At 46.5% G+C, this 23,255-nt stretch overlaps 1 protein-coding gene across 1 annotated transcript; it reads left to right on the top strand.

The window, feature by feature from the left end:
• The first annotated feature begins 5,370 nt into the window (after positions 1–5,370).
• On the top strand, positions 5,371–23,255 carry LOC144097651 (cell adhesion molecule 2-like). Its single transcript, XM_077630303.1, has 8 exons — positions 5,371–5,467; positions 6,278–6,438; positions 8,927–9,125; positions 9,907–10,017; positions 14,031–14,225; positions 15,741–16,031; positions 18,713–18,991; positions 23,129–23,255. The coding sequence occupies exons 1-8, from the start codon at positions 5,371–5,373 to the stop codon at positions 23,221–23,223; spliced, it is 1,428 nt and encodes a 475-aa protein (XP_077486429.1). The 3' UTR covers positions 23,224–23,255.

Raw genomic sequence — 23,255 nt, forward strand, 5'->3', positions numbered from 1 at the left:
ATATTGAGAAGCGTTATTGTGGAGAGTAAGAGACAAAAACTTTCATACGCTCATAGGCGGCGTCCCGTATATACGTCAAGTGAAAGAAAAATTTGAAAGAAGAGGAAAGTTAGGTCCATTTAGACTAGCATATTAACAGCTTTCACTCGAAGTTAATTCCGCTGCGACGAATAACCGCGCGACGCTTTATTTTTCTTAGTATTAGTAGCGAAAGTTGCCCAAAATGATTTCTCGCTGCGGCGCGAACTAGAGCGTAAATAGCTGCACCTGCCATTGGCATCGATTGTCTGAGACTTTTGGCAGAGCACAACTTATAAAACTCACATATAACGAGTTAATGGTCACCGACGGCAAACTCTTCCAAGAGCAAAGGCCTCATGTTGCAAGACGCAGACTTCAATTTGTCCGACGCCACTAAGAGGATATCACACAGAATTTGGACAGTGGTGCTTTGTTTAAGCATCTGCGCTAGTGCACCACCTTTTCTTCCGTGATCTCTTTTTTTTCTTTGGCGTGAGTTCTTCCTGTGGTAGGGTCGTCCCACTGACAACACTTTCATTTCTCGCTGGGGCAGGTTGGGGCGGCGGTGCGCCAGACGCATTTAAGTACGGCATCGGTGCATCAGGTGCGTCTGAATTTGGCATCGGTGCGCCAGGAGCACTTAAGTTTGGCGCTGGAGAGACGCCACGCTTCGCCTTAGACTCCATGTGGATCGCTCTCAGTTTCTGCACCTTCTTCACCAAATGCAGGCCTAGCGCTTCGAGGTCTGCTATGGCCATACACTCGGCAGAGCCAGTTCCTCGCTTATCTGGAAGCGACCAGGAGCCGCTGTTACCCTGACTCGTGGTTACCTTTATCTCTGTCTGCGAGTCTTGACCGGAACCGTGCATCGAGTAGCTCAATTTCACGTAGTCCAGGGCCGGCAGGCTTTCCTGCTCGATACTGCCTGCCCGCTTGTCCCGTTCGTTTTCTAAGGTGGGCGTCTGTTCCGGAGCCGGAAGCATGTTCCGGAGTGCCGCCTTGGACAGGTCCTTCTTGAGGCCCTGTCCGTCGGGCAGTGTTGTTTGACCGCTAAGTACATCTTCCTTTGACCGTGTCCGGGTGGGCTTTGCAGTTGCTAGATGTTCGGTGCCGTCCGGTCGAGCACGAACCACTGAAGTCATCGAGGCTTCTTCTCCTTGGGAGTCTCGGAAGACGATGCGTATGTTGACCGTGACGTCACTGTCGCTCCCGGTCGCCGATAAGTTGTCCGGACCAGTGCGCGAAAGGGACCTGGTTCGAACGGTGATGTTCACGTCACTGTTGTCGCCTATCATGGGACCTCCGCCCTGACTCCCGTAATGCTTGAGTACCGGCTCCGAGGCGACCTTTGACGCACTTTGTAGCCTCTGCGTCGGATCTTGTACGCGCGCCCCCGCAGTCGGGTCGACCCTCTCGATTCGCAGCACAGTCTCGATGCGAGTACTTTCTTCCCGGGAGCCTCCGAAATCTTCTCCGCCTTCGCCTAGCCGGTGCTTGCTAGCCGAGCGCAGCTCTTCGCAGCAGCGGCAAGAGCACCCCTGACAGCTGCACATGAGGTTGCTTACGTCAGAAGCACTCTGCTTGGCTTTCTTGCTCTTGGTGTCCGCCTTTCCATCCAACGTCCCCGACAACTTTCTTCCGGCTTCCGCTTCTTGTTTTTTGCCCTTGTCCTTTTTCCCCGCGATGTTCATTGGAATCTTGTCCTTCTCAATATCAGAGCTCTTCCTACGCCCGGTCGCAGTCTTGTCGGGGGCACTGCCGCCTTTCTTTTTTCCCACAGCAGGAATTTCGGCGCTGTCTGTAGAGCCCTTCTTGCGGCCCTTATTTTCAGGACCGAGCGTGGTCATCATCGTAGTCTTCTCGAAGTCCTCATCATCGTCAGCTTTCGTTCCCTTTTTGCCCTTCTTCCCTTTTTTGCCTTTCTTGCCTTTCTTGGCGCCAGGCTCGATGGTGGAGGCGGCGTTCAGCGAGCTCATTTCACTCGGCTTACCGTCGTCCTTCTTGGGTTTCTTCTTGGAAGACATTGCCGTCGGATGAGACGTCCAGGAGTTGGTAGATTAGCGGCCGTTTCACTCGGGGAGCACGTTGACGCCGGCGCCTGCTTGTCCAGACTCGCCGCGAAGCCCAGGCCACGCCGGTACCATGCCAATTTTGTTGACTTCTTCTTCTATACTGTCTGTTTTGCTGCTTCTTTAGAGAGAGTCGAGTAGTTTTGTTTGACATAAACGGTGGCATCCCTGATCCTCAAAGAGAAGAACAAACATCACAAAAAAGGAAACCATGAAACGACAGACACGTGCTCACAGCCAAATCTCACTTCATGTCAACCAAGTAGAGAAACCAATGACGAAAAGTAAAGAGGAAGAGGAGGATATTCCCACCAATGAAACGGCGCACATTCTAGCGTTTTGTTCGTCAAGTGGCTCCGGGATCCGGGATCGCCTGATATGAAGACGACGCGGATCCTGCTGCCGCCGAACTACGCAAATGTTCAATAAAAGTTTTTCACTCACTCACTCGTCAAGTGGGACAACTCTGTATTTACTTCCGTGTCCTCAACAACAAAAACTTCCTTGTCTTCCTTCTTGGCGGCCAGCCGCTTCAGGCACTCGGTAGTGCCTGATGCACGCCAAGTTGTCATGACCTTTTTCCCGGTGCTTTCAGGCTTTCGAAGCCTGAAATACGTGGAATGCAGGGTGCGAGGTTAATGTGACACGTTTTGTTTGCAGGATTCCATCTGTTTTGTACACAGGTCCGGGTACGTGCCCTCAGTTATTGGTCATTTCTGCAATAAACCTGGAACGCTGAATGATTTTTTCCTTTTCTCTCGCTAATTCGTCCTCCCATCGCAAACGTTTCTATCAAATTCATTTCGGAGACCGAGGCTGTCTCCGAACACGATTTTCTTTCGTTTGGCCCTACTCAGCTGGGCTACAGCCCCGAAGAGGTTCGTTAAGGTGTTGAAAAGTCTACCTCTGCCTCTGAAAGGATTGCTTTCTAGGGGAACATATCACGTTGAAATTTTCTTTCTTAACACCCATGATTTTCTTCTTCATTCTATGCTCTCATCAGATTTTCTTTCGTTTTGATGCAGAAATCGACAGTTCATTTTGCTTTTTTTGTTCGTCTTATATTGCTCAAAACTCTCTGCGGTAATGTCGGGCTTTGGTTTCTTTCATTTGTGGTCACTCCCTCTAGTGCGCATGCGCCATTTACCCGAGGCGAAACAATAATAGCTTGATAACACAAGTGCCTCACTCTGGAAACACCGTGTGATCTGAGAAGGTTTGGTTTGCTTAGGTTTGGTTTATAGGGGTTTAACGTCCCAAAGCGACTCAGGCTATGAGGGACGCCGTAGGGAAGGGCTCCGGAAATTTCGACCACCTAGGGTTCTTTAACGTGCACTGAATCGCACAGCACACGGATCTGAGAAAGGACAAATACACTGAAAGAGGGGAGACGAATAGAACAGCCCATAAAGACCACCTATCACAGGATCAAATAGAACTGAAGAAGCACGTGTTCTATTCTCGAGTATTAATTTTTCTGTGTAACCCGAGGACGGGACAGTTTATTCCTTAGTGCTAACCTCTATGACACAACTGGCGCAACGGTTCCAGACTTCGGTTAGAACCACCGCATAGGGAACTAATTTTGCGCCATCAGTGTTACAGAAATAATAATAATAATAATAATAAAATGCGGTCCTGCAGATATGTTGATGGTTATAGTGACGTCTTATTATTAGAAGAAGAGAAAGGTAAGAACTGCACGGATTATTTTCTTTTTCAACGGGAAAACATTGGCCAGATTGCGTAAGATAAAAATAATAATAATAACTGGTTTTTGGGGAAAGGAAATGGCGCAGTATCTGTCTCATATATCGTTTATATATCATATATATCATATATATCATATATATCACATATATCATAAATGTCTCATATACCTGAAACGCGCCGTAAGGGAAGGGATAAGGGAGGGAGTGAAAGAAGAAAGGAAGAAGGAGGTGCCGTAGTGGAGGGCTCCGGAATAATTTCGACCACCTGGGAATCTTTAACTAGCACTGACATCGCACAGCACACAGACGCCTTAGCGTTTTTCCTCCATAAAAACGCAGCCGCCGCGGTCGGGTTCGAGCCCGGGAACTCCGGATCAGTAGTCGCGCGCCCTAACCACTGAGCCACCGCGGCGGGTTATAAAAATAACTCGTTTTCATTTCTTTTTATATTGCCCAATCTAGCCAATGTAATTCCCGTTGAAAAAGAAAGGAATCCATGCAGCTCTTACTTCTGTTTCCTTTTAATAACAAGATGTCACTATAACCACCACTACATCCGCAGATCTCCACAAGTCAGGCGAGCATTTTTTTTATACTAACGTTATTATTATTGTCAAAAGCGTTCTCCATTGGTTTTCTATGCTAGTTTTAACTACTCGATGCGAGCGATGAAAAACGTTAATAGAAAGCTGTTCGCTGCGCATCTGAAGAATGAACCATTACCCTTCAATATTTTCATAACACTACCTTACTATACCCCAATATTCAAAATTGATGTCCGAGAATCCTGGACTTGTAGGGTGATTACTAGGTTGAGCTTGGTAGGTGGTGCCTGTGAACCCAGCCGGAATTGACCATTGCTTTGCCGGCAAGTTGCAAGCGCTTTTTCAAGAAAAAGCTCAATTATGAACAAAGAATAGTCATACATACTCTGGAACCTGAATCGAAACAAAAATGAAAACAGCAATGTATATCAACTAAAATTTTCTAGTGTCAAACAGAACCCATGAATCTCTTCACGGAGTAGCTCCTCAGTTTCTTCGACATCTGCTCCCAGGAGCTACTGCAGTCGGCAAAACGAAAGTTAAAGATCGCACCGTTGAAGAATCGGGCGTCTCATCGCAAAACCTCTGTGACCTGCGGGGCAGCAGAAGGCAGAGGTAATTTGCGAAACACCTGCGGTCGATTTGAAATGGGCGTGTCTGAAACCGGAGAACCTGTTTCGACAAAACGGCGCATCCACAACATACTCCATTGCTCGCATCTTTATTTACATTTTCTTTATAGAAATCTCAAAATGCAAGGAAACGTGAGGCGGAGGCGTTCCCAGAAATTTGGGGAGTTTGATAACTTTTAACGATCCCACGCCTGGGGACTACGAGCATCCTTCCTGAGCTGAAGTATAGAGCTGTACGCAGGGAAGACAAATGCGTGACGTATTGGTCACGTGGCCTCTGACAAGCCTCGGTGATTCGCTATGCGATGGGTTTTAAGCACGGCGGAAAAATAACCGATGCCCTGTGCTCCGAAAGGGATGTGGAAGTGGAGTGGTTTTGCACGTTAGCGCGATGGCTTGCACGGCAGCAGGTTCTTGCGTGTTACTTTTGGCATACCTTAGCATTCATTGTGCTGAAGCGACTGCAAGTATTCTCAAGGACAAAGAAGGTAAGACTTTTTTTGCTAAACTAGATAATGGTAAGCAGTTCTTGCCAGGCCCGGTACGCTGTTTACGACCCAGACCAAATACCCCAGCTTTAAGATGAGATTTTCAACCTGTAGCTCAATTCTGATACTATCTCCTATCTCGTATTCTTGTTGCTCAGTGAAATTTTTGAGTGCGTGTTCTTTGCAACTAATAATTGTAGACACTTGTCTGAGTTCACTAGGGACTTCCATGCCTCCTCAAATGATAAGCAACTGGTACGATTCTCTAGATTATTCAGTGCGTATGCTTTCATTCAGTCACGGTATCACATCGGTTTCATTGTTGTCATTAGTCATCTAATAGTGTAATGTTTCGGAGAGACTGGTCATAATGCGCAATATTCGGCAACATTTTTACTTCACCTGAATTAATTCTCTCGGCCTAATTCACGGCAACTTACGAATCCAACTTTTATTAAACGTGTTCATTGACGGCAAGCTTAAGAGTCTAGGTTGGCAGATGCATCGGAGATTACAAATGATTGCTGTTGCAACTTGTTAGCAAGAAATTAGCTTATCAGCTTTAGACGGCTTAGGAAAACTGCTAAAAGCGCTAAGCCCTTTCGCGTATCCTAAATATGCAGACATCTGCATCAGGGTAACCTGTTCCGAGCCCCCTCCCCGTTTTCCAGTGAATGAACGCTGAATGATGTGTCGGCACTAGTAACCTTCTACGGCAGATGCATTTTCTGTTTACTGTGGATGAAATCAAGTTGTCGCGAATAAAGAATCATGTGATGTCAGTCCATGTCATTGGGCACGATTTGGCAGGCACTGCAGAAATCGTCGTCATCGAAGGACAGCGAGCTACTATGCACTGTCCGTCGGCGAGGGGAAAGCACGTGGTTCTGATACAGTGGTTCAAAGAGGATGACCAGGGACCCATATATGAATACCAGGTGTTGCCGCAAGCCGAATGGACGCGGTTTGAGGTGAGTGCTGCCTTGAAGAGCACCGCTGGAATGATTGCGAAATAAGACAGTATAGAACTATTGTTTTCTGTTTAAAAAAACTCGCGCGTTGAAACATGATGCTAATACGCTTGCGTGGACACCCGTTTTTTTTTAACTTTTTTGTGAGTCAGCGTTCACAAAAAAAAAAAAGGTTTCACTTGAGCATGTCTCTTGAACTGTGGGCAAAGCTTTGTTTTTGCCACACTGTTGACAGAGTAAGCGAAGAGCAGCTTTTTAATATTGAAGGTCGAGGTTCTCCAGCCTGTTGGTAACCGCGCACATTTTACTGTGTGCTGGGAGCATTCGACGCATTACTCGAAGCAGTAGAGCGCTGCATGAGTTAAAGCAATAGGGCCTCGAAGAATATTGCAAACAACATAGAGTCCTTTGGTTAGAGCAATAATTTATCAAGTTGTTTGAAGCTCTGAATTAATTATCGTATAACGAGTACGGTTGTGCAAGTTTATTCCTGCATCCCGAATTCGGATTTCCCCACGTGATTAAATTTATGCCTAACTAAAACACTCACTGGTGTGTTTCGACGTAATGCATTCAAAGTTCTGGAGTACATTCCTAACATGTTTTCTTTATATGATCTGCGGTTTCCAGGAGCGCCCTTGAGTCAGGAACGCTTTGTAGGACTTCTCAATTTGCCCGAATTAAAGTATTCTAATCTCTAAACATCAAGCTGGTCTGTTCTTCGTAATGCCGATATGCGTGTCCCCATATACGCCTACTTAGCCGACTGAACTGCTATCGGCTTTTCTGAACGGGGCTATGCTGATGACATTTCACTCCCTCGCGTATTCAAAACAGCCTTGGTTATGTGCGAACGCACATCATTGAGTACACTTAATTATATATGCTCGCAATGATCCTTCCAAATCTTCGATCATGGCGTCTACTTGAAATCCATGACAATAATTCCACACTACGCCATGGACAAGCTCGAACTGCCACTTGTGCAGGCGTCCAGGCGTAGCCTAGAGTGCGAAAGCAACGTGTTCTTGCATAGCGTTAGCGACATCTACCGTTGGCCCCTGGTTTTGAGAGAGTTTGTTTCTGGACGCAGCAATAAAAAAATTGGAGGACGCTTAAGCAACGCCTTTAAGAGTGGAACGCGACAGCGTGTTGCAGCACTGTCAGGGAGTCTACAGAACGCCATCGCCCGTTCGGCGCGACGCCTTGCCCGTTAGACAAATCGCTCTGCTACGTACGGTGAAACGGACGCTCGGAGCGGCAAACCACGTAGAAGCGCTGCCAGGCGCCTTGCCGAAACGCGCGGGACTGAAGTTGCAGTCGTAGTTCGTCGGCACATCGTTTTTTTTAATTGGTTTTTGGTGGATGGAAATGGCGCAGTATCTGTCTCATATATCGTTGGACACCTGAACCGCGCCGTAAGGGAAGGGATAAAGGAGGGAATGAAAGAAGATAGGAACGAATAGGTCCGTAGTGGAGGGCTCCGGAATAATTTCGACCACCTGGGGATCTTTAACGTGCACTGACATCGCACAGCACACGGGCGCCTTGGCGTTTTTTCCTCCATAAAAACGCAGCCGCCGCGGTCGGGTTCGAACCCGGGAACTCCGGATTCGAACCCGACCGCGGCGGCTGTGTTTTTGTTCCCGACAAACCCGATGCCGCGAACGCCAGCATAGCTTCCGCGCCGAACGAACGGGCAGCAAGCCGCAAGCTTCGTGGTGAACGCGCCTTGGATGTGCGCTGCGTTGTTCGCCGCTCACCGCGTGATTCCTGCGTGCCCGCACGGCCCAACTGCGCCCGAACGAGAGATATCTCAGACGCGTCACTTCCTTTCTTTAAAATCAATTTTCATTTCATTTTCCTTTTCTTACTGCGCAGTTCGGGTGTCCACAGAGATACGTGAGACAGGCCTCACTTCCTTTCGTTAAAACAAATTTTCATTTCATTTTTCTTCCCTTGCGGCGCGGTCAGGGTTGCCCGCCGAAATATGTGACAGGCGTCCCTTCCTTCCTTTGCGCTGCCGTCGTGCGCTGCCTGTTGCGGCAGTGGCGTACATTGCGAGGAGGAGGAGGAGGAGGAGGAGGAGGAGGAGGAGGAGGAGGAGGAGGAGGAGGGATTCTTTGCTCACGGGGAGGAGAGATTTTTCGCTCACGGCTGACGCCGACGACATCGGCTTTTCTGCGACACGAGCTGCTTAACGCTGTTATGTTAATAAATAAATATATAAATAGGTCGGTCGGTCGGGTTGGGTCGGGTCGGTTCGGTTTTTTTCGGGTTGGTTCGAGTTGGTTCGGGTCGGGTCGGGTAGGTTCGGTTCGATTCAGTATTGTTCGGTACGGGTTCGGTGCGGTGCGGTTCGGTTCGGTACGGTACAATACGGTACGGTTCGATACGGTACGGTACGGTACGGTTCGGGTCGGGTCTGGTCGGGTCGGTCGGTCGGTAAATCAACAAATCAATCAATCGGTGTCCATACTACCCGCAGAACACACACCGCAAGCCTCCCCACCAACACCGGCCCCGTCCGGACTGGCAGGGCAGGGCTTTCTTCCGTGGTGGTCACGAGGACAGCCCGGCGCTGACCGTCACGAAGCTCGGCCCGCGAGACCAAGGGATGTACGTCTGCAAGATGACGTTCAAAGACGGTGCATCCAGAACCCTGGCAACTTCCCTTCTGGTCCTCGGTACGCGCTCCTGTGCACAGTTTAGCGCACAACTGCTTTACTTTCTAAGAAAACAATTTTACCATCATGGAAAAACATCGCAAACACTGCCGCAATGAAGGGCGCATGGTAGTATTGAGAACTGCTCACCGTCCATAGACGAAAACTTAAATTTCAGCATGCATAAAAATAGGAATTTTTCAGCGCCAGCGAGCCTGGGCCTAAAGGAGAATGTAATCCGTGCTCTGCACGTGCTTTATGCGAAGAAATAGCTCTTGTTACGAAGACGCTGCCGACGGTTTAACACCTGTCTGCCTATCTGTACTGCGCATGTAGAAAAAAATTTCAACGTTCGAATGCCGCCACGACAATAGTTTTTGAGCGCCTCATTTTTTTTTTTTGGGGGGGGGGGGGGAATGTTGCTTACACAGCCGCTTTTTTTTTTTATAATGCGCCATTCCGGCTTTGCCGTTCAAGCTCGACTTTCCTCTCCTGAGCAGTGTCCTTGTACATTTTTGTATTCTATATGCTTCTTAATATCGCCTGTTCGACACACCCCTACTCTCTCACAGCTTATTATAGTCTGCGTTCTTGGCGCCCCGCTTCAAATTGTTTAGGGTCCTATTGCAGCAATTAATGGACAAAACGAAAAGTGAGTAAAGGAATGAGTGACTTGAACAAGCAGCGTAAAAATCAATGATACAATTTCTACTGCATGCTGGAAGTTGAAATCTTCGTTGCGATGCTTTGCCCGGGGGCCACAATGATCACAAAACTCTCTTCTTTCCCTACGCACGATCAGGTTCCACAAACAACCCAATCATATTCGACGAGAAAGGGCGAGAACTCCATGCTGTAGCCGGACCTTACATGGAGGGAGACTCGCTGATACTCACCTGCGAAGCCAACGCAGGTAACGGCGCGAACATTGTCATAACAGCGGTATTTGTGATTGTTGTTCAATTAACCTCCCCTGTAAGAAAGAATCAAGGGGGACTCTGCACTGGGGAAGAATAAATTAGTGATTTCCCATTACCATTCACCCCAAAGGAAAGCACCACAACGTTCTCAGAGACTTGTAGTCGAAGAAAAATTCGTCCTGGTCCGGGGTTAAAATCCGTTACCGCCGCATAACCGCTACTGTCGCTTTATCAACTGAGTTAACCAGGACGGCTATCAGATAATAGCACAAAGCGGCATTCACTAACAACTTGATGCGGAAATTGTGCTAGTCCAGTGTATGAAGGAAACCTCGAAGGTGAAGTCGATTTTTTATAGAGTAATTATTCAGGAGGTTGTCGCGGGCATAGTTAAAGGACCAGAACAAATTATTTTTCAGCTAAAAATCCTCTGAGAAAGCTAGGCAGCCGTATGGTGCGTGCAGGAGGATGGTAATGAGAAATTAGTGTCTAATTGTCATCAATTTTACTTGGAGGGTTTCAACTTTCAAAATAAGTAGGACTGGGGGAGAATTTTTGTGAAAACACTGAACGCTTAATAAGAAAAATCGTTCTCTACTTGGTTACTGGCTTCAGGAAAGAAACGTATCAGCTGGAAATTAAGAACTGATGTCCAGGAGAAATGTTCCTAATGAGTCCCGAGATAATCTTCCAGTTTCAAAGAACTAGTGGCACACAAAACACTCGACAAGCTTGTTGAGTGTTGCCTTCCGGAATGGGAATCTGAACACAAAGAACTGATATTTAGCACAGGAATTATGATACTAGAAGACGTTCCAGGAGAAAAAAATTATCGAAGGAACTAGGCCACGATGGAGTTAAAAATGATCCCTCGAGAGCTGTCATTGGGCGCAAATGTGTAAATGTGTTGCACTGAGAATTTTCTTCAAAAGCAGCGAAATAAAAGCAGACAAAAAACTATAAAAAGAGTGAACGGTGATGCACTACTAAGTGAATAGTCATCTTTCTCATCGCAGTTTCTACGATCGTTTTCTTACCGCACCACAAATAAAAACTGGTGTATCACCAACACGAAGCTTACTCAGCTGAAGCACAAGCACATCCCAAAAACTTCAATCGGTGCATCTATTCAGAACTCATGGTTCACTTCCCGTGTGAAACAGTGCATTAACAAACAAAAAAACGCCTTTACTCGAAACCAAAGCCGACTGACTCTGATGATGATTGGCAGCCCTATAAAAGGCAGTCCCAAGAGTATAAACTTTAAATTCAAGCAGCAAAAGATAAGTTTTACAACGATGATATATCTGACCTGTTAGTAACTGACAGGAAAAAAATCCTGGAAAGTGATCCAATCCGAAGTATTCCTCTAACGTCTTTCAAATTAATAAAGACGACATAGTGCTATCAACATAAGAGAAAGCAGCTGAATTCAATTCATATTTTGGGTCTATATTTACGAAGGAAATCCACTGCCACCCGATTTAACATGTGACTCCCTGAGCTCCGTTATGGATGATATTATCACCTATGAAGGAATTGCATCTGCCATCAATCGTCTCACTCATAACTCGGCGCCAGGGCCTGATGGTATTTGTGCAAAATTATAGAAAATGACAAAACCCGTCATATGTGACATTTTAACCGCCTTATTTCAGCAATCTATTGATACAGCGCAAGTACCCGATGAGTGGAAATTAGCTACAGTGGTTCCAATTTTTAAATCCGGTAATTCTTCTCAACCCATTTCACTACAGGCCATTTATCTCACAAGCATACCTTGCAAGCTCCTAGAACATATTATATCATCAGCAGTTATGAAGTACTCAACGCGACAAAATTACCTTCTGATTAACCAGCATGGTTTCCACAGTGACAGATCTTGTGAAACAGAATTATTTGAACTGATAACTGACCTTGATTGAGCAGCCTACGCTTCTTTGCCAATTGACGCCATATTCATTGATTTTTCGAAAGCTTTCGATACAGTCCGGCATAAACGCTTAATATTGAAATTTACTAGCCTTAATACCAACAGTAACGTTATTCAGTGGATTGCACATTAGCTAACCGGTCGTTATCAGTCTGTTTCCATAGATGGCGTCAGTTCCTCTCTGGCTCATGTTAAATCTGGTGTGCCGCAGGGTACAGTGCTTAGGCTTATTCTTTTTCTTATATATATCAACGACATTAGTAAAAACGTTACCTCCACTATAAAATTATTTGCAGACGATTGTGTCATTTACAGAGAGATACATGGACCTTACTATCATTACATTACAGTCAGACCTTAATGAACTTGCTAATTAGTGTGAACGGTGGCAGGTAAAGATAAACGTTGCTAAGACAAAGACTATGAGATATACCACTACGTCTAATGCAACAGTCAAGGATTACTCAATAAACAGACCAGCTATTCAGACGGTCAGTATTCATAAATACTTGGGAGTCCACATATAAAGCGACCTCACGTGGCAACATCACATTGAACGTCACCAGCAAAGCATTTCGGTCACTTGGTTTCATTAAACACAAACTACATCACTTTAACGCATCTACAAGACTTCTGGCAAACCAAACACTTGTTCGTCCCAAAACTGAATACGCTTCACTAGTCCGGAATCCCTACCAGGTGTATTTAGCCAATAAATTAGAATCTCTTAAAGATAAAGCTGCCCGGTTCGTCACAGCAAATTATGCACGCACATCTTGTGTTACGGGAATAAAGAAATCGCTATATTTATGCTTTTTGGAAAAAAGAAGACAGTTTTCTCTTTTGCCTTGTTTCCATCGGTATTATCACGCGCCGTCATCGTTCTCCGCAGCTCATATCGCGCCTGCTCATCGCATTTTTCCCCGCCTATACCACAACTTCAAAGTCCAGTTCATATTAGCTCGCACTAACTTACTTCATAATTCACCGCTCTTCATAGTTATTCGTCACTGGAACAAACTTCCAGAAAGCATTGCGTCAGTTAAAAGCCACGATGAATTTGTTCGCAAACTGAAGTCTTATTTTTGATATGTGAAGCATCTGCCGCATTGCTTGATTTTATCATTTATGTTTATTATTGCTTTCATTCATGCCTTGTATTCCCCATTACCCCCCCCCCCCCCCGCCCTATGTAATGCCTCCCTGAGGCCTTTAGGGTACGTGAATAAATAAATAAATAAATAAATAAATAAATAAATAAATAAATAAATAAATAAATCCTACGCTAGGCGGTGGCTCTTGGCGCTGATGGTTCCTTACACACTCACTGCTGCACAGCCCTGCCAGCACGAACCTCCTCCCCCCGTAAGGGGAGAAGGGGGATCCTTAGATTGCCCACCCAGTGCCCTAAGGAGATCGCAACGAATCGGGGCACTTCCAGGCACCCCCCGAAGCACACTCCTTTGGTGGACCTTCGGACAGCTGTCAAAGACCACCGACCACGGTTACACGAAGGACCAGCGCTGGCTTTGTACCACGGCTGCGGCTGCAAAAGCAGCTGGATTCTTATTAGATGCCTGAATCGTGCATGCATTGAAGGCTAATGTAGCGCAAGCATGACGTCGTAACGACAAATGCACTCGTTACCGACACTTGTGAATTTATTTTGTCGTTTTCACTAGAAGCCGACTTCAGGGCCAAGTATTTCTTTCGTGAAACATACGTAGGCCGCTCCAGTTTCAATTTTTTTTCCGAGTGAGGAGAATGTGCAAGAATATGCAAAAAAAAAAGAAACAAAGCTACCTCGAACGTGCTCTCAAACTGTTCACATGATACAAACCGATCCAGTCGCTGATATGCTCTTATCAATGCAGTAGTTCACTCGTGCTCTTCTTTCAGCATTATTGAGTATTACACTCACTTTCCATCACTCTTGGTGCGGCTGGAGTCGCAGCGTGCGATCCGGGAATGTCATTATAGATTAATTAGGAAAATCATCCATTAGCGGCACTGGCAGTCTGCCACCGAGACGTGTTTCATCGCGGCTCTAATCAGGCTCCGATTGGATTACAGAGTTCCGGCTGACGTGGTACTGGAACTCGGCACCGACCGTCGGGAAAGGCCACAGGGATGCGAACAGCGTGCTCGGCCGCTCGAAGCTAACTCGGCATAATTTATCGCGGAGGGATCGCGGAGCTCTGGTCGCTTGCGTCGCCACCAACGCTTTGGGCGCTACCCTGAACACGACCGTCAAGCTGGACCTCTGGAGTAAGTTGCTTTTTGTGTGCATTGTATAGGCGCCTTGTGGAAGTCTGAAATGCTGCGCGCAGCAAAACACACGAAAAACGCTGTTCAGACAAAGTACTGCTACGACCTAGTTGACGGGTCTTCAAAGTGCATCCTAATTAATCCTAATTAAAAGTGTATGCCTGAAACAACTTTTCACCCCGCAGAGCGTTGGCATCAAAGGTAATCGCCTGGGCATGAAGTAAGAAAGCCTGTACATTTTCCTACATTTTTAATCCTGTCAGTGAAAGTGATGACAGTCTTGTGCAAAAATACGATGTTGTGTCTCATGATGTTGAGCATTACATTATTGAAATTATCTGTGAAATTAAAAGTCCAGGTGTTGCACTTCACTGGTAGTGCCATTTCAATGATACTTTTCCCTTAAGGTCTGCTTTTCCCTGATGCACAGTAAAGGATGGCTTCAAATCCACAGGTAATGTAAATGAAATAAATAAGTGGCAGCGAAACAGACAAGGATGTGATTTTTTTTTCTCGCGCAGTCAAGAGCAGTCAAAAGTGAGAAGCAGGATAGCTTCCCAAAATAAAGATCGTTTGAGTGTTTTATTAACGACACAATGAGTCAGCCAACGCTTTATAGCTGTCGGCCTTGATTTATTGAGACCAAAAAAAAAAAATATTCTTGTAATCATAATGCATCATATTTTGAACACAATGATACGTGCTTATTCTTAAAATTTCTAAATATCATTGTACTTTTTGCGGGACAAATACTTTATATGTAGGCGAAACTCAATGCCGTGATTACTTACGTTTCGCTAACGCTGTTACATTTACGAGCACAGTATTTTCACGTAAACGCCTTGAGCACCGATTGCTGCATTTTTTTTTTCGTGGCCATTAAAAACCGTTTTTGCTACATGTGCAAATGATGCGCATTCTTGCTCGTTACTGCTCGACAGGTGACAGGAGCTTCATCAAGCTGTTTAAGAAACGCTCTTTTACGATAGCCCTTTCCACCACAAGTATTCATCTGGGAAAATACACGCTGACGGAATAAATAATGAAAGGGAAACCGAATCCGAGGTTTTGAAGCGGATAGCTTCACTATTCTAGGTAAAGCAGTCGTCCGGAAAATGCCTTCGAACGACCTTCAGCCCAACAACGTTAGCCGTATATGACCATATGTGGTGCAGTTATGGTGTCGAACCCTTGACTTTTGAATTTGACCCATGACCTTTAATTGACCTTTGACATTGGGTGACCTTTGGGTTGACCTTTGACCTTATGAACATCCGATGAGGTGATGTGAATACACGTGATGACATCCGATTAGGGGGGTCGTAAGACCATGTGATGTCAAGTCGTCACAGCCACGTGGTCGTGTGGGTATATGTAGAACGGCTGTGGCGAGCGTGTAGCGGCGCTGTCATGGACGAGCCTCAGACGCGTAGCCAGCGTCCTTGCTTTTCGCTGAATTAGCCAAGTTAAGCCACTGCCAATTTTTGGTTAAGCACTTGCTTCGTCGTATTCCAGCGCCAGCGTCATCAGTGCGCATTGGGGCTCGGCCGTTCAAGGACGGCGTCCCTGCCAGCGTAGAGTGCGAGGTTGTGGGTTCGAGACCGGCGCCGCTCGTCACGTGGTACGTCGGCAGCCAGGGACCCCTGGATGCTACTTTCACGCACGTGCAAGAAGATACCGGCGTGGCCACCAGTGTCCTGACGTTGACGGTCATCAACACGGACCGCGGCAAACTGATCACCTGCGTCGTCGCCCACCCGGTTACGGAGGACCGGCTGAATGCCAGCTTCGTCATCGACGTGCACTGTGAGACTGCAATGGTTGCATGCAGCGTTATCGCGAAACGTGGTGACTTGTCCTATAGGGCTATTGCGTGAGAAGCTTCGTGTAGCCAGCATTTATGAGAGGCCGAAGTTGTGTGCATCTTCCTTAGTTTCTTTTTTCAGCGCAGTCTACTAGCTTGGCCGGCATAATGAAATATTAAAAGATTAACGTGCGACGATTATTCAAAAGATGCTACGTATGTATTTGTTTGATGACGATTCAGCAACTGCGCACCAGATGTCACGTAGTGGCGACGGAAGTCCGGCAGACGGGAAGACAGCCAACAGGGCTTCCAAAAGAGACTGTTCCTTGTGCTGACTCGCGCTAAGGAAAAAATTAAAGGGACACTAAGGGGAAATTGAAGTTGGTTTGTGTCGATAGAATATTTCCTCCTGAACACACACAAAAAAACATTTTTTTCCGAAAAAAGCTTCTGTACGGTAGAAAAGAGCAAGAACTAAAAAACAGGTATCACCGCCACAGGCAAATCTGGCAAGTACAAGCGTGATGAGGAAATGGAAGAAAAGACACCACAGATCTCTGAGGCTGACAAAGGTGCATGAAGGTTACATGTATGATCGTTACTGAAGTAAATTTTGATTTGAAACCACTAGTGCACTTTTATCCCACGAGGAGGACGGAAAAAGACAATATGAATGTTGGAAGTCAAAGAAAACCTGGAATTGGCGGCGTAACAGGCTGCCAGCTGAGTTTTGGTATGTTTTGGGGCGCTTCGCGGCTATGCGTTATGCGAGCCGGCATGGTTTCGTTATGCACCTCGATTTACAAGGGCGGAGCAGCAGAGGGCCTCCAAGTGCCTAAGTACTCCTCGGACGAAGTTCGTGCAACGATAGGCAACAGCTACAACGAAAGAGAGCTGTGTATCGCCAGTGTTCAACGCGCCTCCAAGTTAACAAACGCACCGCTCGGCATGTTCGCTTCGTCAACGCACCAGGACGCTGGACTGCATAACCAGGCCTACGAGCACTATTATAACAGACTTTAAATATGACCGCACTTACCAGTCGCTACACATCAGTCGGGACGGTGGCTCGGCGGTGACAGCGACGCTGCCGACTCCTCGGCGCTAGGACTTTCTTGCTAGGCCCGCCGCATCAGCTCTCAAAAGCATCGCACGCTGTGTGGGGTTGAGGTCACTGAATGCAGGCTGCGGTTCTTTTCGAGAACTTCGTTGTTGGAATCGGGAACGAGATCCATTGTAACGTTGGCGCGAACGTAAACGAAGCGACGACGGCTGATGAGGCCTTCAACGTCCGGACGGCAGTAGGTTTCATTTCGGCCGCTGCTATAGGCGGGAGCGCAGCGCTCGCGCCAGAAATCACGGAGTCCTCGTTTCTGTTTCCGCCGCTTTACGTCACTGTTCTCCTATTCCACCATCAGACAGTCCAGAGTTTGAATCGTGGACGCGGGAACAAGTTCTTCAACTTGAAATCCTAATTTCTTAGCAATAAATGTACCTTTGGCTGCCGTTCAAGCGGCAGCAAAGCCACGATACGACGAACTATCGAACAAAAAATTTTTACAGCGTTGTCCTCACTGTCCCTTAAATGATTCGGCGGCGGCGACACCTACAAGCGTGGTTGGCAGTCGTCGAACAGAATGCTCAGCGCTCTCGGCAGGGCTCAATTTGAAGCTCAGAACGAATGTTCGAGATGCGGCGTGCGGAGTAATCCCAGCAGCCTGGAACAACGTAGAATCGGCTCCGCCTGGGTGCGATCAATCGAGATAAATGTGGTCGCATCCTGCATCACAATCGAAGCGATAAAGCCAGGTGCCGGCAACTTTGAAGAATGAAGAAACAACCATTGGAAAGTTTTGCTCCAATATCCGATCAGCTACTTATCCCTCGCACTTCATGAAGCATCTTGGAAGGTTTGGGCGAAAACATCGAGCGGTACAAAACGACATGCTAGACCAGGCAGGGCTTCAACAAGACAGGCACTTAGGCGTTGAGTTAGTGCACCCCCTGATTACGATTTTCACTGAGAGCGAGCTTAGTTTTGGGTCCGCACAGAGTCTGAAATGACATGGTAGCCGCACATCACTGTGCCGCATGTCACTCTTACTTCCTGACTTGTCTGTAAGACGACAAAAACATAAGAGGTAAAATGAAGCTCAGTGCGTTGGCAGTTACGGTACTGAGAGTTTTTTTCAGAACGAAATATGCTTGCGCTTATTTTGGACTTATGAAGGACGACCTAATTTACGGGCGCGGACGCATCCAGCGTGATTAGGACCACTAACTTTGGCATCGTCGCACTCTAAGTACGGTACTGAATGCAGTCGCAGTGCCATGAATGCGAAACCAGAACAAAAGAAGCACAACATACTCTTGCATGCGGGAGATGCGGGGTTCGGCCCCCAGTACCGCCGGGTACCCACCGGTGAAACAATGGGTACAAGCTTTCTCCCGGCCTGACTCTCGGCTTATCAGGGGTGAAATGCTTGGAAAATGAATCGTTGACCCCGCCTTGAGTAATCGAAAATACTTTGTGCCATGGCACTCTTTGGCCATAGATGCCCTTGCGCCGTCAAAATTCATGATCATCATCACAACATACTCTTCTGGCAAGGATATATCACGGGACCTCCCCTGATGCAAAACTCCCGGCAACTGACGGACGATTCCGTCTCTGTTGCAGACAAGCCCTCTCTGCGTCTGGTCTCCAACGCGACGAACGCAGACGCCGGGGGCGACCTGTTCCTTGAATGCGAAGTGGACGCCAACCCGCCGGCGCGAGAAGTGAGCTGGCACCTGGACGGACGGCTGTTCAGCATCGCCGAGGCTCCCGATGCCGTCAGGACCGTGGTTCCTTTAACTAGGCTGGGGCTGGGTCGATTCGACGCTGGAATCTACCAGTGCCGCGCCTGGAACAGCTGCGGAGCCGCGGTCAGCAACCCTGTGGCCGTCGCTGTTAAAGGTATACACTTAGAACGCTGTTTGAGAAATGCTATCAAAACATAGAGCGTAGTTGTGGCTGACAGCCCTAGTTAAAAATCTTCAGACAGCGCTGCCTGCGTTAAATGTGGCTGTGATAGGACAATAGGACAAGTGCGTTGTGTATACTCTGTGTTTAGAGCTCAATTACAAATTCTGTCTAATAGGCACGCATTAGTCTCTATCCATGCAATTTCCAATGCGCAATTTCCAATGAATTTCTGCGGTTCTGCTGTCCCAGAGGCACAAAATTTTGCAAGTAACAAGGCTCGTTCGGCTGTACTTGATATCGTTGATGAGTAGGCGCACCGGCCAAGGTTTATAAGTTCGAAAAAATGAACGAAGAAAAGAATAGTTAAAAATTCTGGCCCCTTGTGCGCAGTAATTATTCTAGGTTAAGGGTGTATTATTAGTCGATTGGCAAGGCGTTAACGGAGTATGCAGACGTAACCTGTGGAGTAATTCGTTAGCGTGCAGGTCTAGTGTATAGTAAACAGTTTTTGTCCGCATACACAGATACCTTAAGGTTAGGTGAGTTGTTGCAGGAAAAAAAAAACGTGAGGGGTTAACGAAGACGAATTGCTGTACTAGTTGGTGCATACTGAATAAAGAAAAAGTTCCACGGCGCTAAAAAATGACGAGCACGCAAATAACAATGACAGGACGGGCGCTTAACTCCAACAGGTTTTGTTTCTACGAAACAAGAAAAAACGAGCACTTTCTGCGCATGCGTCAGCACTGGCGATGTAAACACCCTCAAACCCCTTCATATGCTCGGCGGCTGTGTGAAGGTGATTGAGGGTGTTTACATCGCCAATTTGGACGCATGCGCAGAAAGTGCTCGTTCTTTGTTGTTTCGAGGAAATAAAACCAGTTGGAATTCAGCGTCCTCGTGTTCTGTGTGTTCGTCTTTTTTAGCGCCGTGGAACTGTACCTTTATTCAGAGGTTATTGAATGCAAGGAATTGGTTCGCGTCGAAGCTTGCAACGTGTATAGTACATCGTGGCAAGCTTCTTAGTTGCGTCACTTGAGACGTGGAATTGGTGCAATCAACAGAAGAGATTGAAAAGAACTGAGGCCTTTTGAAGAATCTCCAAAGAAATCGAAGAAAAACTCGAGCGTGAATAGCGCAAAATCTCGCAACAGGACTACGGACAAGCAAAAGAAGCACTACCAATGCTGGGCGCCGCACTACACTAAAAACTTAATGCGACAGCATTAATGGTTCCACTCAGTGGTAAATGCGGCGTCGTAGCTGGTGTTCACGTGTCGACAAAAATCAGGATTTGTTGAGAGGGTCGTGACTTCACAACAACATGACCTTGCCCGGATAATTCAAGCACCCGAGAACGACTGAATAATAAAAAAAACTTCAGGTTCTTCTTAACCACAGTTTTGACGAAGAATATGCGATAGCATTTTGGTTGCCTGATGTGGTGTCTACAATGGGTGTTTAAATATTGTTGCGATTTTACAGCCAAAACTTCGCTTGAAACCGGTTGGATCGTGCTTATATAGAATGCACGAGTCATCTTCCAGAATGTTCGAGTGCGTTGTGTTGCGTTTTATGACACATATTTGTTCAAGTGCCTCCGATTGGATTATCAAATTGGATTGTACCAATATCCCCCACTAATCCACCTTTGTATGCCTTAATCCACCCACTAATGCCTACTAATCCACCTTAGAACAATTTCTGGCTTAGGCCAACCGTCAAACATTGGGGATCCTCGGATTTTCAATTTTGACGATGCCCTATGATAGGTCAACTGACAGTAACGTGGTGCTGATCACGTCACGACCCCGCCGACTGCATGCATAGATCGCGGGTAGTTCTGATGTCACTACTGTTGCAGTGGCGGAGCAATTAAGGCATGCGCCACTGCCTTGGCAGGTGGCTGCTTCAAACACTGCCACCGGTAGGGCTTGTGGAAATCAGGTTGGTCTTCCTGCCCTCCCGTAAGGTTCATGAGAAGCGCCACAGTGGGCAGGTGGCAACTGCATTGAATTTATTGGAATTAACTTCACTGGCACGTACCACGGGGGGCAGGCAGCTCTCGATCCAGTGGGCAGACTGCCACGTGTAATGGTGGCCAGGTTGTGATGACGTCGCAAGCTCATGTGACCTCTCTCGACCAGCCATTAATTTAACTGCCACATACTGCCATGATAAACAGTTTGCTCACAATCCAGTGGACAGGTGGCCACCTGCCACGGTGGGCAGGTTGTAATAATGTCACAAGGTCATGAACCCCAGAACTTTTGCTTAGACGATAACCTAAGTGCTATCGCGTTAAACTAGTCCAGCGTGCATTCGAACCGCTGCATCTTGGGTCGTGAGCAGGGCACGCTACCCCTGAATCACTGAGGAACCTTCGTTCGACTTGGTTGAAGAGAGGCTTTGTGGGTCTTCTGGTAAATACAAAATGAAATGAAAAACAAAAATAAAGTAGGGCATCTGTGTCTGCGAAATGAGGCGCAAAGAAGACCCCAGAGCCGACTGAAGGGACTCACTAACGCTATCGCATCGTACCTTTAAGGCGGTGCTTAAGTGCTCCCCAATATTTTTACATTGAACAAGGGCTTGCATGCACAAACTACCTATACCTAATATCATTAATAGGAGAGGCGGCAAATCAAAGGCAAGCAAAAGCTACATAGGTAAACCATGTTACGTGTGGGCAGATGCAGAAAAAAAAAACGTGCACACCAGCGCAGCTTTTGTTGAGAGTTCTTCAATAACTCAAATATTGTCTCAAGGAGCACTAACGCAGCAGTCCACTGGTGCTATCGCCATAGAAAATGCCTCCAATAATAATGTTTCAGTGAAACTGTTAGGAATCTGCAGAAGATTGAAAAACCAGGCGAATCAGGTGAAAAAACGCAGCCGCGATGGAAAGCATGTCCAAGGGATGTAATTGTGAAAGGACCGCTGTGTATAAAATTGCTTTCTGTTAATAACGTGGCAACGTAGGGTAAACTGACTTGTGCCTCAATGATGCTAAGGGAGCACGAACTCCCATGTGAACATGTCAGACACGCGGACAACCTATAGACACTCACTGCATTTCAGCCCACACGTGGACAAAAACGAAATTAATAGGTACGGCGAAAAGCAGAAACCGAAATTATTGAGGGCTTTACCACTGTGAAAGGCCCGGAGTACTACTGCGTTGCCACTCAGTGACACTAGGAAAAAAGGAAATCCAATTTTCGGAAGATTATTAGCAAGAGCTCAATTTACGTGCACGAGATATTTTTTTTTCTAAATCTTTCTACGTGTAGCACGGGTTGCCTCTGTAGCCCTTGCATGCTTATAATTCAACTCTTTTCTTATTCATGATGTGTTTTCGAGTTAGTGCACAAAAGCCCCAGATCAATCTCTAAAACAAAGTTTCTGTGTAGCCCTGCGTCTAGTGTTTGTCATGTTTACCTCTTAGTTGTTACGTACAAGCCCCACCTTTTAATTTTCTGACAAAGAAAACTGGATCTTGTTTGGATTACAAGCCACAAAACCAAAGAAAAGATAACTGAATTAAAGAAGTTTTGAAGGATACATTCCCAAGAAATAATATTTTAACTATTGAGTTTTATATTCTTACCTGATGTGGACAAAAACAGTTTTACTCACCTCATCCGTGCCAGTCATTTCAATGCTGACTATTTGTTAACACCGCGCGAAAGATATTAGCACGTTAATACCCTCTTTCTTTATGTTTTATTGTTTTCTTCTTCTTCTTATACCCCATGTTGCATGTTTAGGCAGCTTGTCTGCTTCACGTAGTAATATATTTTACAGTTCATAAGAAGCTCGAAATATATTTTCTGGCTTGCGCGAAATGGGCTAGATCCTCGTTTCCATGCTGCTTGGTGTAATCTGAATACAACTGACGACAAATTTTTTCGCCAAGGTTATTACTGGAGAATAAATAACTGCGTACAGACGTAGCATTCAATTCCGAATGAAGCAGACATTCGTGTGAAGTGCACGCTCCAAGGAAAACAAGAATATTTGAGCTAAGTACGTTTCCATATGTGTTCAAGAAAGAAATAACACGGCGAAAATACGGAGTTAACAAACGCTGTAAAAATGACAATATCTCTGCATTGGCTTTTGCAGGAGCTGACGGATTATCTTCGCTACTGACAGCGGATTTTCAAGTGATCGCCCTCTCTGCATTGGCATCGATAACATCTCAAGTCCACAGCTTCTGAGATGCATCCTGTGTGCAAAAAAAATTACGTAC

Source organism: Amblyomma americanum, chromosome 7 (genome assembly GCF_052857255.1).
Source record: "Amblyomma americanum isolate KBUSLIRL-KWMA chromosome 7, ASM5285725v1, whole genome shotgun sequence".
NCBI lineage: Eukaryota > Metazoa > Arthropoda > Arachnida > Ixodida > Ixodidae > Amblyomma > Amblyomma americanum.

Excerpts from the sequence above, each read along its gene's own strand:
- LOC144097651 (XM_077630303.1), top strand. The coding sequence starts at position 5,371 with ATGGCTTGCACGGCAGCAGGTTCTTGCGTGTTACTTTTGGCATACCTT. Across the intron at positions 5,468-6,277 it reads TATTCTCAAGGACAAAGAAG|GCACTGCAGAAATCGTCGTC; the intron begins GTAAGACTTTTT and ends ACGATTTGGCAG. Across the intron at positions 10,018-14,030 it reads CACCTGCGAAGCCAACGCAG|AGTTCCGGCTGACGTGGTAC; the intron begins GTAACGGCGCGA and ends ATTGGATTACAG.